The sequence below is a fragment of the Mus pahari genome, chromosome 18 (assembly GCF_900095145.1).
Source record: "Mus pahari chromosome 18, PAHARI_EIJ_v1.1, whole genome shotgun sequence".
NCBI lineage: Eukaryota > Metazoa > Chordata > Mammalia > Rodentia > Muridae > Mus > Mus pahari.
Genome location: NC_034607.1, coordinates 58,121,217 through 58,131,753, shown reverse-complemented (window position 1 = coordinate 58,131,753; position 10,537 = coordinate 58,121,217). Strand labels below are relative to the sequence as shown.

General features: G+C 43.6%; 1 protein-coding gene across 2 annotated transcripts; it reads right to left on the bottom strand.

Moving 5' to 3' along the window:
• Positions 1-1,500: 1,500 nt before the first annotated feature.
• Adcyap1 (adenylate cyclase activating polypeptide 1) lies at positions 1,501-9,082 on the bottom strand. 2 transcript variants are annotated; one of them, XM_029531160.1, is made up of 5 exons: positions 8,453-9,082; positions 7,984-8,091; positions 5,689-5,820; positions 5,164-5,262; positions 1,501-4,089 (listed from the first exon to the last, which is right to left on the bottom strand). In XM_029531160.1, exons 2-5 carry the CDS (start codon positions 8,088-8,090, stop codon positions 3,900-3,902), a joined length of 528 nt encoding a protein of 175 aa, XP_029387020.1. In that variant the 5' UTR covers position 8,091; positions 8,453-9,082; the 3' UTR covers positions 1,501-3,899. The 2 variants fall into 2 exon arrangements, with proteins under 2 accessions (XP_029387020.1, XP_029387019.1); XM_029531159.1 differs by having other exon boundaries at positions 2,537-4,089; positions 8,472-9,082.
• Positions 9,083-10,537: the final 1,455 nt, after the last annotated feature.

Sequence of the window (10,537 nt, the reverse complement as noted above, 5' to 3'; positions counted from 1 at the left end):
ATTTTATTTAAAATGCTTTTCATCACTAACAAGAACTCCCAAATAATAATTGTTATAGAAAAAGCAAAATTAGATGTCAGCCAAAATCTTTGGCCAGCATGCCTGCCCATTTCAGGTGTTTAATGTGTTTTCTATTGAATCTCACTGTTACTAGCAGGCAATAAACAATAATGCACATATTTTAGACCCTTGAAAACTCAACTCTCTCAGGTCTCCCTAATAAGGCCTGTAACTTAATCTATCCAATATTAAAAAATACAACAAGTGAAATTACACATCAGAACTTCACTTGATGTCAGCCAAGTCTAGGGTTTATCTTTATTTCTTTAACAAGTCCTCAACCAAAAACATTCTCTTTTTTCATTTTCTTCATTCACTACACTGTGACAGAGCAGGAAAAAAATTTATAAATGCAGGGGAAAGAAACCTTCTTATCGGATAAAATCTGATATAAAAATAACTATACTATACTCTTTTATTTTCTACATGTATCTACTTTCTAGATCTGGGCTCCTCATACATAATTCTAAATGTTAGCTATGCTTTACAAATAATGTTTTGAAGTTTTACTAGTGTTTAAATACTATTGTGACATTTGTTGACTTATTGAGCACACTTGAAATGTGCTATTTTCCTCCCAGCTCCAATCTCCCAGAATAATGACTCAGACTCAAAATATATTTACAAATACCTAGGCCTAACTGGTAACTTAACACATGTATACTAATCTACATTCTGCCATGTGGCTGGCTATAATTGTTAGCGATTCTCAAAGCATTTTTTAACCTAGAAATGGACAAGAACAACAAAAAGTGTACTGGGAAATACATGGAGTTTTCATTTTCAAATTTTACTAATTTAAACTAATAATGTATATCATCCACAAATAACCTTATGAGTTTCCCTTAGGCTTCTAAGTACATTTTGCTAACTCTTTGATTAATCATGTCCTTGATCCTTCTACTGAAAACATTTTAGTGATCAATAACTTTGTCTCTAAACACATCCTATAATTCCCAAACTGATTATTTAAATCATTTTATACAAAATTTTGTCAAACCTACCTAGTTAATACACAGGTACTTTTTAAAAACTTAGTTACTTTGTAAATATACCTAACACTGCAATATGATCTACCACCATTGTCTGGTAACTTTCTAAATACTAAGCCTTCTAAGCCATGTATGTACACACCAGCAGGTAGATACTAATCTAACCATGTAGCTTACAAATGTTCGAGCATCCTTGTCTATTTATGGGCGTAGTGTCTTCTTAGTCTTCTCCATCTGAGCAGCTATTTTAAAGTTTTAATTGAGTCCAGTTCCCCATCATGCAGATGTTAGAGTACAGTTATGAGGTGCATGAATGATTAGGTTGATATATATTCCAGACATGAAAAAAAATCTTATGGCTGCTAACAAAATATAATACTTTAAAAGGTTTTAAAGTGATTATTTCCTGAATGTTTTTTTTTCTCCAAACATTAGACCAAGTTGGATTGTTTACAAAAATTTATTCATACAAATTTTACACACTTTATATAACAGTTATCAAAGTCCTAGTTATAGATATTATGTGTGTAATAATGCTTGGTTAATATGTTTGTATAATCAGTTGCACACAAAATAAGAGCTTCAAATCTAACATCTACCTATATCATCACTATATCATAAATCTGCTCCAGTTTAGTAAGGCTCTTGGCATTTCTAAAAAGTATACAAAAGATTAAATTGGGTGATCACTGTAAAATGCTTGCCACTAGCCACGTGAACACTGTTAGACTTCATAAATAAAAGGTTCACTAGAGCCCAGTTTCACCACTAACAGCTGACACAAACAATTACCCAAAAACCAAATAACTAAGACTAAAACGCAAGCCGATGTGTTGCAGCATTGTAGGGCCACTAAATAGCCATCTGTGATTCGTGGCGATTTAAAAGGCAAAGAAAGGCACTAAAGCTGCAAACTGCATCCCGGGTCACAATGCCTGAGGAGACTGCAGAGTTAAAGATTGATCCTGTAGCTGGACACAGGCTGAAATCTCGAGTGTCTGCTTGCTTTCTCTGTTTGCAATATGATCTGCAGCAGCATCCTTCCACCCACCTGGGAATGCAAATACAGTTGTTTTCTTAGATGCCTGACTTCATACTAATCAAATCTGTACAGGAAAAAGGAAAAGTCCTTTAAACTTTACAAACTAATGTGGTTTTTTGTTTTGTTTTGTTTTGTTTTTTGTTGTTTTTTTGTTTTGTTTTGTTTTTAATTTGTGCCTAAAATTTGGGAGACTGGCTGGTTTGTTGCTGCTTGATCTGGTTAGTAGGTGAAGGTTCTTTTGTTTATAAAGAAATTGACAAGAAACAGACATGCTTTTTTTAGCCAAGACAGGATACAAGGGTGGGGTGTGGGATCCTCCTTCCATCACTCTTGAGAACAAATATAAGATAGTACTCATACATATAAAGATGGGGTTTAAATGATTTATCAGTCAAACTGAGCAGCATTGGAACACTACACATTCTAATATGACAAAGATTGGTTTTATGAAATAAATTTTACTAAGCAATAAGCCATAATATAGAAAAATACATTTTACCTACAAACTCAATAAACAAGAAACAAAAGGTTCATATTTAGTGCATAATTACTCTGTGGTAGCTACACAGGGGTTCCTAAACTTCACAGTAACTGCTTGCATCAAACAACAACAAAAATTAACTAGCATTCACAAATTTAAGATAAGTGAGTGGAAAATGGCAAATGATTCTAAAACAATGCACGAGGGCAAGGGTAGGAAGGAGGGTCTCCAGAAAAACCACAAAGAACAGAGGTGGCTTCTGCAGAGCAGTGTTCAAAGGGGAGGGTCCTGGCCATTTCACAACATGAAAAGCATGAACAGCACTGGAGAAAAACACATTGTACTTTGTATTCATTCCAACACCAGAGCCTGATCTGCCAGGCAGTGGAGCCTACTGAGGAGCTAGACTTGCCCCCAGATTCTCAGACCTGAGGCAACTCTCAAATCTCAAATCCCCATGCTCTGCCTTTACCAATCCCCTATGTATCTTTCACTTTGTTCCAATTGCCCTAGCCTTAGGATAGTCTGTTCCCTGAAGAATCAGGAAGTACAGAAAAGAGAGCTCGCTCTCCAAGCCTGTCTCTTCTGTACAGTCCCTCAATTCTTCTACAAGGGAATGACATGAATTCTGGGGAGAAGCACAATTTGGACCGAGCTGTTGTTTAATTAGAATTTCCTTCTGGGCTGAGAGTCTGAGGAGAGACAAATACACATAATCAAAGAAACTGAAAGTGTTGGAATTGCCCTGCAACCAGTAGGACAATGCCCACTTGAGTTAGTTAGGCTGGGGTTCAAGCAGCCTGCCCCAGAGACTCACAGGGAAAGAAAGCCCTTCAGCAATTCCCCAAGTCATTACCTCAGAATTCCCCTGGAGCAGGGCATCATTGTGTTTTGTACAAATGGCCATTATTGGTATCTTCAAGACCGTTGTGGATAAAAATACTATCCTTTAATTCCAGTTTACAAAAATAGGAGTAATATTCAAAACAATGGTTGTCTATTTTCTCTATTTACTTTATATAAAAACATAAACAGCTCAGGCGAATTTTCAATCCTTGTGCACCCTTATGAATTGCTCTCTGTTATACTTATATATATTCTTAATATATGTACTTATAATATATATCAATAATTGGTCCACAAAGTATATCTGTGCATTCTCTAGTGCTTCATAAAAAGAAAAACAATATTATTATCAAAATAGTCATTTAATGGCTTTACTTGATACATAAATACATGTTTGGAAAGAACACGAGTGATGACTGGTCAGTCAATTTGGAAAACGACTTTTCATTTTATACACAAGGTAGCCGGCAACTCATCGCTACAAGTACGCTATTCGGCGTCCTTTGTTTTTAACCCTCTGTTTATACCTTTTCCCTAGCACGGCCGCCAAGTATTTCTTGACAGCCATTTGTTTTCGGTAGCGGCTGTAGCTATCTGTGAAGATGCCGTCCGAGTGGCGTTTGGTAAGGGGCGCCGGGTCGTCCACCGCGCTGCCGCCTAGGTTCTCCCTGCAAGGAGAGGAGGCGGAGAGTGGGGGCGGGGCGGGAGACACATTGAGTCGCAGAGGGAAAACAAGTGGACCCCACCCCCATGCGGGAGCCCGCTAGGAGCAGGCAGGATTCCTAACACCACTGGGCAGCCCTCCTTTGCTCCTCACCCGCTGGCAGGAATACTGTGACTGAGACCCCAGAGTCCCTCCTTCCCACTCACAGTTTCCTGGCACTAGATCTTTCATATTTTTCTAGATCTTTCTGAAGCACTCCAGGCGTTCGAAGAATCAGTTCTCTTCAAGCTTTTCTCTAAACTTTGCTTCTCAAGATTACACTATCCACGACTCTAGCTAAATTGTCCGGACTTGTGCCTTTGCACTACCCGACATACAAGGGTCCCTAAAAGGCCTGTGGGCTCCTACCAGATCATCGATTACTCAAATCTAGGCAAACATGGGCACGCTTCTCTCTTTGCGCATGTTAAGTTGAAAAACGTGATAGTGATATAAGGCGACAGGCTGCAGGCAATATTTTTCACCGCATGAATTATTCATAGTTAAAATGTAATCAGCTTCCCCTTGGGCTTTATTAAAATGTTGCCTTCTGCTGACACAGACTTCACGCAAGACCTTAGCTCAGGCTTGTCTGGCCTGAGATCATACATATATATGTATATCATATATTACATATATGTTTTTTAAGTATACAAATTTGGTGACTTTGTTCCTTCGGTTTGGCTTTATAGTAAACCTAGTGCTCCTCCCCTCAATTATGATAAACCCTCCCACGAATCTGGAAAGGAGGTTACCTGATTTGACTTGGTCTCATTGAACAAGACTCCAACCCCCAATTTTCCTACCCTCTTTCTCTTTCACCTTCTCTCTGGCTCTTAGGACAAATTTAAACGCCCAGTTTTTAGAACTCCGCCCAAGGCTTGTAGTATCCACCTCGTTGCCAGGACGCAGACACACCCTCAGGCGCGTGGGCGCGCATAAACGTAAAAGCTACCCTGCTCTCCCCATGCGGATTCTACACGGGCACCCACCACGGCGTGTGTATCATTCGAAGATTAACTCTTTCACAAACTCTTACCCCGCGCCCCTGGCCACGACCGACTGCAGGTACTTCCTGGCGGACAGCTGGTCCAAGACTTTTCGATAGGCTTCGTTAAGGATTTCGTGGGCGACATCTCTAATGGGGAAACAAAGAATGAGATGTGGGTCACTCACTCCCTCAGCCCTTCAAATGCTAGCCAAGGCTCCCACTGTTGGGTTTTTCAGGAGGATGACCCAACAGCCGCTAGTGACACGGGACCTGGGAGTAACTTAGGGAAGTTCCCCAGGGGTGAATCGAAGGTGGTATTTAGCTTGGCCTAAAAGCTCCCCAACTAGAGAGTCACACACTCACTGACACCTCCCTGGCCTCGGAGCTTTCAGTCCCGTGGTGGGGCTTGGGCTCCACAGGGATCTGCCTGCTAATTTTCTGTAGCTCTCAGGGGAAGGGGGGCTTAAGGACCCTTTTTTTTTTTAACAGAAAAGGCCCTACTTTTAGAACCCCTACCCGGTCCCTTCTGCCAGGTTAGGCCCAAGCCACAGGCGGAAGCCGGGCGGATTGTACCTCCTGTCCGCTGGGTAGTAAAGGGCGTAAGCGTCACGCAGCGCGGAGGCGGGGCTCCCCACGCCGGGAGGGTCCCAGTCATAGAAGTCTTGCAGCGGGTTTCCGTCCTGGTCGTAAGCCTCGTCTTCTGGTCTGCGGGATAGCCAAAAGGAGGGTCATTAAAAGTCACTTCTTAGTTCTGCCAAGTCCCAAGAAGGTCCAGTTGATTTTCCTTTTTCGTTATGGTCTCCCATGGAGAACTGCCCTTACTTCCAGAACGGTCCCGGGGACAAGGTAAGGGAACTACACCCAGCAGCAGTTCCTACTGGAAGGACCGCAGGGAAAATCGCTCACATCTCCTCAGGAGAAAAAACTATCTCCGCCAGGGCCACTGGACAATCGTGTAGACCCCAACACCTGGCCAAAGAAAACATCCGCTTTCTCCCTCACCTGACTCCCCAGTCTTCCCTAAGTAGAATTTAGCTCTCATGACAAAGATCCTAAGAAATGATATGAATCGGAGATGGGGAGACCCAGGGAAGAATAGAAGGAATGAGTGGATAGATTGGATGCAGGAGGACAACTCCATCAGCAGCCACCCCCATCCGAGCCGCCGAGCCCAGGGGAGCCCTTCCCTGCACAGATGTAGGTCACGGAGAACCTCCAGCATCTATTTTAGGCTGGAGAGAATCTGCTAGGAACATGAATAATAGATGTCCCTAAACTTAGCTAGTTTGGTTCATACTGTGGTGTGGCAGAGCGCTCCAGAGCCTATCACCCAGGAAAAGTGCTAGGCACACGGAACTTTGAGAATAGCTGGAGGTGAAAGAAGAGCTTTCGAGTCAATTAAACAAAGAGTTCCTGCTATCTGTTAGCAATGGCGGGGAGGCTGGATTTCATCTCAACCTCAAAGAGCAAGGAAAAGGGTGGACTTGGACTAACATTCCATAGGTGTCCAGCGACCTCACCGTCTCCTCACATATCGCATCTCTGGGACAAAAGACAGGCAGAAGAGGACGAAAATGCAAAGTCGGGTGGCTTTGGGCTCCAGGAGTACTCAGAATGCAATCGGGACAATTAACATTCATTAGTCAAGATTCAATCGTTCTTGGGCTGGGCTCTTGCTTGCCTTTTTGCCCTCCCAGGAAAGGCCAGATGAGCTCCTCCGCACCGAGATAACCAGCCTCCCTCCCCCATTCCCCGAAGATACCCCAGCCCCGGTCCCAGACTTCCTGGCCACCCCTGCTTTGCCCTGCGCCCACATGCTGGAATCCTGTTACAGAAGCTAGGATTTCTGTCTGACAAAACATCAATGGTCAGATACCCCTAAGGCAGAGGTCTTGGGCGGGGCTCCAAGAGTCAGCTCAACGCAGCAGCGCTCTCCTGGCTTGCTGCCGTGAGTGCCAGACCGCACACACGCCGCTCGGCCCCACACATTTCCACTGTCCCGCATACGGGTGAGGGTTTCTGGAGCTGCGATAGGGAACCTAGGCAGCGTCTCACTATTAGAATCGGAAGCCAAGACAAAAGCCAGGTTTTCTGCATCCTCAATTAAGCTAGGCTGTCCTCCCAACCTCTCCTGCCTGCTGGCATTCTCTCCCTCCTTTGCATTCGCTTCTTCTCCCTCCTTCGCTTTCTCTTTCTTGTGCTATTAAGGTCTCTCAAATAGATTTTCCTTAACCGTGTCTGGCCAACACCCCCACCCCAAGGAATTGTAGGGCTCCAACTCCAGTTGAAACCGGGCATAATTTAAAGAAAGCTCTTCCAGTGGGAAAGAATTCCAAGGAGACAACAGGAAGGACATAGGAGTGAGAGACCCCGCCCCAATAGTCCAGACTAGGCAGTAATGAAGCAAAGTGGGGAGAGCTTCACTCTTGCCCCCGCCCTGGGCTTTGATCTGGGAACTGAAGTTTGCCAACTTACTCAAAGAATAGGTTAAAAAAGAAAAGAAAAAAAAAAGAAAAGAAAAAAAGAAAAAGAAAAAAGAAAAGAAAAGAAAAGAAAAGCTAAGCCGGAAGAGGGGACGCACCCTGCCGCCTTCAGAGGGAAGATTTCTACAAAGATAGGAAACTCACTCTCTTTACCTGAGTCCCTGGGCTCCACTGGTGAGTAAGGAGGGAGTCTGGCTGTACTAGAGCCTCTCTGATCCACAGGCTTAGCTAGGGACCCAAAGGGGTCCACCTAACCAAAAGCTGTAGAAATGCCTGGGCGCGCAGGAAGCGATGCTTAGGATCCTGACATCCAGATCTGCAGGGAGGTGACCAAAGTGGGTGTCTGGCGAAGGGAAGACCTAACTTATATTAGGGAAGCACTTACCTGATCCCAGGGAAGCTGAGTCCGGCGGCAGGTGAACAGGAGACACTGCTATGCATTATTATCCCATACACCAGCAGGGCCAGCCTTGCTCCGCTACACATGGTCATTCTGCGCAGGAGAGGAAAGAGGACACGCAGTGAGTGAGATTGCTCCTGGCTTTCTACCTTCTAACCCCAAGAAACTCCTGGGAGCTGGGGAGCCAGTGAAACTGTGTCTCGCTGTGTTAAACACCAGTTAGCCACGCCGGGGCATCCAGCTACTTCTCTCTTGATATAGTTCGAAAAAATAGCTTTGTGTGTGCCCAGGACCCAGTAACTAGCCAGACCTTGAACTAAAGAAAGCTAACTCATACACTGATGCTGCTGGCAGCGCAGGGAGGGAGCCTGTAGTCAATCAATCGGATAGTATGCTAAGAATCCCAACACACACACACACACACACACACACACACACACACACACACACACACCTTATTATTAGACTCTTACGGTGGCTAGGAAAGGGTTGACTAAGTAGGACGGCGGGCAAAGGCTCCTTCGAGTTTCTGCGCTGGAATCACAACCCGAGAAGCATCAGTCACTGTCTGGAGCTGGTGTCTGGAGAGAAGCCGCGGGAAATAGCTGAAGGAGCTGGGGAGACTTGTTTGCCGAGGCTAAAATTCCGCTCAAAACTTTGTAGACGCACAAAACTAGGAGGGAGCGTGACACCGAAGGAAGTGGGCGAGGAGAGAGATGTAGAAGAGAGAGTAGGCGAGCAGCCAAAGGGAGGGGGAGCAGAGTGGACTTAAGTCCACCGGGAGAAGAAGCTAATGGGTAAGAAAAGAGGGAAAGTCAGGGGGGAAAGGGAAGATGGCCTCTGTGGGAGAAGATCTTCCCACAGAAGACGGAAGTCGGGAGTCGGGAGTCGGAGGCACCTTCTCTGCTCTGAGGTCTCAGGCTGCGTCTGAAGATGCTGCTTCTTCTGCTGCTGACAGAGGTGACTGGCCTTCTGCTCCTATTTATATATGCAGTTAACAAAATAAGCTGTCCGAACGTGGTTTCAGGAGACACCTCTTTGTCAACATCTGTCTGCCTTCAAGTACAGAATATTTTGGTTGCACTGTTGCACTCCGATTTTTATTCATGATATGACTTCCTTTTTTTTCTCCCCCAGTCACGTAATGATCCGGTATCAGTAAAAGACGTCAGCATCCTAGTCCCTCAAGGAACATATTAACTATTCTGTGCTGTCCTCCAGGATGATAAGATCCGGAGTCATCGACTTCTGATAAACACCTTTCACTCACACAATCCAATTTTTAAGAAGTCCAATTATTTTGATGGTTTTCGATTTCACTGATTTCTCAAAGACAAGTAAAGAACTCGTAGAATTTAGAGGATGGTGAAGTCATGTTTTTATTGAGTCCCTGCTTCTTCTTACTTTTCACTTAACCCCCACCAATGAGAACTCTGATCTCTAGACTTAAAGCACCATCAAGATCTCCTATAATAATTTTAATTTAGATCTCCTAATTCCTTGCATATGCTTTTCCAGATAGGCTACTAACTGTAGAAGTCGTTTTGTGTTTTAAAGGAAAATCTTAGAGGATTTTCAGTAAATATCTAATGAGTCTGGCTGCGTTGACAGTCTTTCTCTGAACAGATTGATGGATGAGACTAGGAGCAGAGCCTGTGGTGCTGTCCAGGCTCGTGGTGCTGAACGACTTGGGCGCAGATGCTATACATTTTGAAATTTGCCACTGGTTTAATTTTCACCACAGCCTCTAAATTTGAATCTTTGGCAGTGGTGCTCTTACTGTGGCAGTTCATTGTCTAAATCACCCCGCTGTTCATATTAATCTTCCCTTGGATTCTGTGTCCACGAATGTCCCAGTGCTCGGAACCTTCTTAATCTTTGCCTCAGTGCAAAGCTTTTTCTTCTGAGTTAGTCCTGGTATTCGGATGGATCTTTACCTTCCCTGTCTGCACACTTTCACACTCTCTGTGGCTCTTACTGGTTTTAAAAATTGAAACCATGGCACTGTGTTTTCTGCAAGAATTGAAAATTTAAGAGTGTGAGGGCAAGATGTGTGTCTCTTGAATTTTTCTTACATGTTGAATTCTGTTTAGGGAAATACAGAGTGGGAATGAAGCAGGATTCCCTGCACAAGTTGTCTTGATGAAGGTTGCTACCAGGAACTCTTCCCTGGGGATAGTTAATATTCTTAAATAAAAATAAAATGAAAAGAAGAAAGCAATAAGGAAAGATCACATTCACTGGGGACTTTCTAAGCACCTTAGTAATTTCAAAAGATTCACAAATTTCTGGTTCACTGGGAAGTCTTGAGAACCTTTCTTTTCTTGGGAAAATAGAAGCATCAATAACCATTAGTGTGCTCTTTCACTATTTGAATCTTATGCACACACACACACACACACACACACACACACACACACACAGGAAATTACAATTAAGTATAAGTGCTTTCTATACTGTGATTTGGGTTTAAATAAGTGTTTAAATAAGCTGTTAGTTCTGAGTACTTTTTCCGAGCCACAGTATTTCTCACTTTTAA